Here is a 7,449-nt window from a genome sequence, read left to right as displayed (position 1 = left end):
TCTGGTCTCCTATCCAGGAACTGACCAGAACCAACCCTGCTTAGTATCAGAAGCAAGCCAGCAGTGGTATGCAGGGTGGTATGCTGCTGGCTTATTGAAACGTAAAACAATCATGGGTCTAGCTCCCCTTGAGGTTCTTGAGAGTCCATTTGAGCAGCAGCAAGGGATGAAAAAATGATACTGACGAGGTACATTGACAAAAAATAAAATTAACATGTACAGTGCATCCGGAAAGTATTCTGACCCCTGGACTTTTTCCACATTTTGATATGTTGCAGTCTCATTCTAAAATGGACAAAAACAATCTACACATAATACCCCATAATGACAAAGCAAAAATAGGTTTTTAGACCCTTTATTCAGGACTGTTGAAGTACCTTTGGCAGCGAAAACAGTCTCGAGTCTTCTTGGGTATGACGCTTCAAGCTTGGCACACCTGTATTTGGGGAGTTTCTCCCATTCATCTGCAGATCCTCTCAAGCTCTGTCAGGTTGGAGGGGAGTGTCCCTGCACAGCTATTTTCAGGTCTCTCCAGAGTCTTGGCTGTGTGCTTAGAGTCATTGTCTCTTTTGTAAGGTGAACCTTTGCCCCAAGTCTGAGGTCCTGAGCAGGTTTTCATCAAGGGTCTCTCTGTATATTTCTCCGTTCATCTTTCCTTCGTTCCTGACTAGTCTCCCCACAGCATGACGCTGCCACCACCATGCTTCACCATAGGGATAAAAATGGACCAGTCCATAAAGGCCTTATTGGTGGGGTGTTGCAGAGATGGTTGTCCTTCTGCAAGGTTCTCCCATCTACACAGAGGAGCACTGTCAGCGATCGTAGGGTTATTTTTGCTTTGTCATTATGGTGTATTGTGTGTAGATGAGGGAACATTTTGAATGCATTTTAGAAAACAGCTGTAACAATGTGGAAAATGGGAAGGAGTCTAAATAATTTCCAAATGCACTGTATATTGTATATTGACGCAAATGTAGAAATGTAAAAATAAAAATCACTCCTAAGAATCAAGAGGCCACAGGGCGTTTATTTGTTCAGAAGTAATGCGAGGGACACAGAAACATCACAGCAGTCACTTTAGAAGAGCTTGGTTACGGTGACAACACTGTTTTGATCTCAACATGTCCATCACGGTATACATTCATATGCATAAATAGGTTGTCATGTCACTTGAGAAAAGGTTTTTCATATCTGTCCTCTGATTACCCTAGCATAACGACTCTACAGTTGACTACTTTCAGTTTTACATTCAATCCATCAGGAATGTCATTCAGAAGCATAATGTTGGTTGTCTCATACAAGAAAAGAAGGTATGGGTTAGAAATCTCATGTCATTCTAGTAGATTTCTTATACTTCCCTTAAATGCTTACATACTGTTCTTTTCTACACCTCAGCACAGTGAAATGCATGCAGGAAAAGAGGACAATGGTTTTCCTCTACAGTGAAAATCAAACTCAGACAGGTTGAAGCAAAAAAAAATGTTTTAAGTGTTTTAAGGTTAACGCAAACTACGATCATACATGCCGTAGTAGCTTATTACCTGGACAATTCAAATAACATCCACAAAATAGTAATGCAGACAGACATCTACTTTACTTTCAAATGACTGCATGTGTCAGGGATGCCCTCTGTCACCACAACCTATTCATGTGTATTAGGACAGATTGTCAGGCCAGTTTCCCTCTAACTGGTTGATACACACAAAGAAATCGACTCTACATGTATTGTGCAGTGTACAGCTTGCAATGTATCAAGAACCCCTCTGTTAATGAGTGGTCCTAATGAGCTTTTTCCAGTCTAGACAATGAACCTGTCTTGAGTTTGATTGACCCTTGATTGTCATCAAGATGCATTTTATATTCACAAGAGAACTGTATCGGAGTAGTCTGAACGCTTTCCAATGCTTGTGTTGTCCTTTGAAAATATATTTGATAGTGAAGTCCATTTTCTGAACAGACATCCAAAAGACAGCTGTTAATGTATGAAATATCTGAAGTGTCCTTGGAACTAAGAGCTTGAGTGAAGCGGTGTATTTTCAAAGAGACTTCTATTGCAGACTTATCATTCCCCAGTACATACAATCTGCATGTCTCACATCATCATTCAATATCAGGGTTAAGATCACCCCATTCTTGGTGTATTAGATGCTTGTGTTTGTTGAGCAGTTGTCCGAGCAAGAGCATGACTTGACAGAGTGGGATTACCTGAGAGTACAATATTGACCTTTCAAACATTGGCTTTGTCAAATTATCCTATCGGTCATTATTACTCATTATTTAGCACAGTCTCATCTTCAAAGCTGAGACAAGTTATAGTCTGGGGGTCTCCTATATGGTCAATAAGTGTGTGGGGGGTCTGTTGGCGTTATCCCCTCACACACATGGGCGGTCTTCGGACGGAGTCAGTGGACTGCAAGGAGGGACCGTGCTGAGGGACCGGAAGGCAAAAATGGAGGGATCGTAGGCATACCTGGGTAGAGGGCGAGTGCCAGTCAAGTTCTGTGGACAGAAAAAGAGACAGTATGGTTAACCAAAGGAAGGAATAGTTAGTGTTTTGGCTAATCTGTTTTTTAATCCTCTATGATTCTGGGTAGATGGAAAGAGCAGGGCTTACCCTGCTTCCCTAGGCATTAGTTAGTGGTAATATACTGGTCAGCCACCCCTACTGTAGCTAGGTCAGAGTTAGAGGCTAATTTGATGCTAGCTGGTGCCCTCTTTAAAGAGCTAAGATTCACAGTAGGCAGAAGATAACTATTTATGGGATGGAGCCCTTTCATTCAACTAGTCTGGATGGGGTAGAAACTAAGGCAACCATTTACACCGAGTTGTCCCTATGCCACGGAGATACCCTGGAACGACTTTGGTAATCATTCCATTGCATCCAGAATAACTGCAGATAGGGTACATAAAGCAATAATTGAAACTCAATTTCTCACTAAATTCTGCTTCAACTGAGCTTAGAACAATTACTTTAGTGACTTTGAATAGTGACGCCAAGAACTGAAACATTCCTGTTAAGTATATCTGATATTTCTGCAAGTGAATGACAAATGTAACCAAAACCACAGACATGCAGGAAGAGAACTGAATGGAAAAGTATGATATTTCATTTCTACATTTTCAGTGAGACTTTATATTCATAACAGGGCTAGTGACATAACACTCTTCCACTGCATACTGTACAGAGCCCTGGGCAGGACTCTCACTCTTCTCTGTTGTGAAGGACTGCAGGGTATGTCTAAAATTAGCCCAAGTCGTTTTCCCCTCGACAGGAAATTGCTTTGTGTCATTTGGCAGTGAGGCAGCACTTTCTCCGGCCTACTCAGGGGGGTAGTGGAAGTTCTAGGGTGAAAGATTGACCTACAGTATCACAAGGCCCCACACACTGTAATCAGGAACTGGCCTCCGTGGATAGAGGGCAAACAGAGTAAAATGAGAGAGTCTGGGGTTTGTGCGATTCATTCTATCATTTCATCATCCTCCTGCCTCTCTTTTAATCCCTCTCTCAACCTGAACCCATTTCTCCACCCCACGAAACATCCCTTCAGTATCATATTTCTCTGCCTTCTCCATCACCTCAATATACTGTACATGCTGTTACTGTAATGTGCTGACTTCCACATCAAGTGTAAAGTGCATTAAAAGTTAAACAAAGCTCTGCTCTACAATTCCTTTGGGTAAGTTTTTCTGACCAGCAGCTCTAATAAGATGTAATTTGTCTCCTCTTCACTCCCGTATCCTGACCTGAGCCTGGATCAAAGCACACTAATACTGCCAGCTAGGACGATAACGCTAACTTTAAATGGACACATTGAGGTGCTGCCAGTCTCACGCCTCTTAACAGGAGTCTTTCATCCAGCTCTGCATCCCTCTGTCTCGAACTTGCTCTTCCACTCACAATCCCCCCCTCTCTCTTCCACCTCCTCTTCAGGGGCTGAAACCAGACACTGCTCTTGGCGGCTACATCCCTGAGAAAGAGCTCTCTCCACCTCCTCCTACTCTCTCCCACCCCAGAGTTGAAGTTTCAGGAGTAGGGGAGAGTGGGGTAAATTGAGATGAAGGGTTAGTTAAGCCAACCCTTGTTACTAGGAAAGCATAAACAAAATGGAGTCTGAAGGAAGAAACCACATGGAAAAAGTGGTAAACAAGTTGTCCAAAAAACAGACTTTCACAAAGTCAGAAGTCTAAACCAAAGTAGATCGTTGTAAGATTGTTTTGTTCATCAGTTGGTGTCTTGACAAGCTTCAAAATGAAGTCCTAAACCTAGCATGAAAGTGCATCGTTGTAGTTGTGTCGGCTAATAGTCAAATTGTTTGCCTGGGGGTAAGTTGACCCAATACAAATGATTACATAAATCAGTTTTTGTGATAATATGCATAGTATTTTTGCAATAGCTCATGCATTTGAACTCAAGATTTTTATGTTACAGACAATTGTTACATCATGCCCCGTATTTTATTTTATTTATCCGTTATTTTAGCAGGTAAGTAGACTGACAACACGTTCTCATTTGCAGCAACATCCTGGGGAATAGTTACAGGGGAGAGGAGGGGGATTAAATTAGGCAATTGTAAACTGGGGATTATTAGGTGACTGATGGTTTGAGGGCCAGATTGGGTATTTAGCCAGGACACCGGGGTTACTCTTACGATAAGTGCCATGGGATCTTTAATGACCTCAGAGAGTCAGGACACTCGTTTAACATCCCATCCAAAAGATGGCACCCTACACAGGGCAGTGTCCCCAATCACTGCCCTGGGGCAATGGGATATATATATTTTTTTAGACCAGAGGAAAGAGTGCCTCCTACTGGCCCTCCAACACCACTTCCAGCAGCATCTGGTCTCCTATCCAGGAACTGACCAGAACCAACCCTGCTTAGTATCAGAAGCAAGCCAGCAGTGGTATGCAGGGTGGTATGCTGCTGGCTTATTGAAACGTAAAACAATCATGGGTCTAGCTCCCCTTGAGGTTCTTGAGAGTCCATTTGAGCAGCAGCAAGGGATGAAAAAATGATACTGACGAGGTACATTGACAAAAAATAAAATTAACATGTACAGTGCATCCGGAAAGTATTCTGACCCCTGGACTTTTTCCACATTTTGATATGTTGCAGTCTCATTCTAAAATGGACAAAAACAATCTACACATAATACCCCATAATGACAAAGCAAAAATAGGTTTTTAGACCCTTTATTCAGGACTGTTGAAGTACCTTTGGCAGCGAAAACAGTCTCGAGTCTTCTTGGGTATGACGCTTCAAGCTTGGCACACCTGTATTTGGGGAGTTTCTCCCATTCTTCTCTGCAGATCCTCTCAAGCTCTCTCAGGTTGGATGGGCAATGTTGCTGCACAGCTATTTTCAGGTTTCTCCAGAGAAGGTGAACCATCGCCCCAGTCTGAGGTCCTGAGTAGATTTTCATCAAGCATCTCTGGTTCATCTTTCCCTCGATCATGACTAGTCTCCCAGTCCCTGCAGCTCAAAAACATCCCCACTGCATGATGCTGCCAACACCATGCTTCACCGTAGGGATGGTGCCAGGTTTCCTCCAGACGTGATGTTTGGCATTCAGGCCAAAGAGATCAATCTTGGTTTCATCAAACCAGACAATCTTGTTTCTCATGGTCTGAGAGTCTTTAGTTTGGCAAACTCCAAGCGGGCTGTCATGTGCTTTTTACTGAGGAGTGGCTTCCGTCTGGCCACTATCATAAAGGCTTGATTGGTGGGGTGCTGCAGAGATGGTAGGTAGTCCTTTTGGAAGGTTCTCCCATCTCCACAGAAGAACTCTGGCTCGGTCAGAGTGACCATCAGGTTCTTGGTCACCTCACCGGCCGTCCTCCCCCGATTGCTCAGTTTGGCCGGGCTGCCAGCTCTAGGAAGAGTCTTGGTGGTTCTAAACTTCTTTGGAGGCCACTATGTTCTTGGGGACCTTCAATGCGGCAGAAGGTACTCTTCCTCAGATCTGTGAATGGACACAATCCTGTCACGGAGTTCTACAGACAATTCCTTCGACCTCATGTCTTGGTTTTTGCTCTGACTTGAACGGTCAACTGTGGGACCTTATATAGACAGGTGTGTGTGCCTTTCAAATCATGGCAATCAATTGAATTTACCACAGGTGGACTCCAATCAAGTTGCAGAAACATCAAGGACAATCAATCGAAACAGGATGCACCTGAGCTTAATTTCGAGTCTCATAGTAAGGGGTCTGAATACTTAAAAAAAAAAAATGTAATAGTAAATAAAAAATCTTAACCCATTTTCACTTAATGTGGTATTGTGTGTAGATTGCATGAAATAATTTTTTTCCTCATTTTAGAATAAGGCTGTAAACGTAACAAAATGTGGAAAAAAGTCAAGGGGTCTGAATACTTTCCGAATGCACTGTACCTGTGCAAAAGAGAGGCTCTGATGACATGGAGTCTGAGCTTGCTAAACATATTAAGAATCACACGAACCAGTTTCATGGACTTAGGCAACATCTCTGCATTTGAGGCTGCTATGAATTGGCATATCCCTGTCCCAGACAACTGGTCAAGAAATGAAGGGTACGTCTCAACAGAGATCTATATCTGCATGAAGGAATACATTTAAGATATACAATATACCACACCCCCATTCCATGAATCAGAGGAGACTGGTGGGAGGAGCTATAGAACGGGCCCGTTGTAATGGTTCCTCCCACCAGCCTCCTCTGCCACGAACAAAACCTTTTACCTACCATCACCCAGTTATCTCAAGACTGCTCAACTTACCCTGTCCCTATACTGACCCCATACCTGGGGTAAGTTTTGCCAAGAGACCACTTTTTTGGGACAAGACATGTTTTGTTTACATTAATTCTTATTATTTCCAGGGATACACAGCATCCTGAAATCTAGTGTCTCTCCTGGTTCCATGCCAGGAAAGAGAGAGAGAATTAGGTTAATGGAGAAAAAAGGAGGGCGAAAGAGCAAGAGAGAAAGACAGAGGCAGGGAGAAAGGGAGAAGAGACGTGCAGGGGGAGTTAAAGGGGAGAGTAGCAAGGAGAGCGAGCACAGGGAGGAGGGAGGGTGAGAGAGAGTGGTGAAGAGGAAGAACATAAGTAACAAGAGGTGGAGAGAGAAAGAAAGCATCGTGCATCCCCAAAATCGCTCCAAAGATCTATACTGTACTAGAAAATGCTGTGTCTGGAAAATAACCATTACCAAGAGTCATCATTAACAACAAAAAGAACAATGAGAGGAGGAGATCATGAACAACAACACAGAGCAGCCCGTCGGGCTAAAAATGGAAAGTGACTTCATCCCTGGTGATACACCACAGGGTAACCACAGACACTCCTCCATCTCTCCTCTTCTTCTACCACTTTGAAAGATGAGCCTCATTTATTTATTTCAGTCAGAGCTTAGACACAGCGAAAGTAGCGTTCAACCACATAGAAAGGGTTAGCCTATGAGTGCAGAATT

General features: G+C 43.2%; 1 protein-coding gene across 3 annotated transcripts in view; it reads right to left on the bottom strand.

Moving 5' to 3' along the window:
- Window positions 1-1,003: 1,003 nt before the first annotated feature.
- LOC139374939 (uncharacterized) overlaps window positions 1,004-7,449 on the bottom strand; it is a 44,584-nt gene continuing 38,138 nt past the window's right edge. For 2 of the 3 annotated variants that reach the window (XR_011627744.1, XM_071116196.1), the window contains one exon: window positions 1,004-2,499. Coding sequence is in view for 2 of the 3 variants with exons in the window: in XM_071116196.1 (XP_070972297.1) it covers window positions 2,374-2,499 (126 nt within the window). In the remaining variant the exon portion in view is untranslated. The remainder of the gene's footprint in view (window positions 2,500-7,449) is intronic. The other variant, XM_071116197.1, reaches the window with a different exon arrangement.

Source organism: Oncorhynchus clarkii, chromosome 19, assembly GCF_045791955.1.
Source record: "Oncorhynchus clarkii lewisi isolate Uvic-CL-2024 chromosome 19, UVic_Ocla_1.0, whole genome shotgun sequence".
Taxonomy (NCBI): domain Eukaryota; kingdom Metazoa; phylum Chordata; class Actinopteri; order Salmoniformes; family Salmonidae; genus Oncorhynchus; species Oncorhynchus clarkii.
This window is presented reverse-complemented; position numbering and strand designations above follow the sequence as displayed.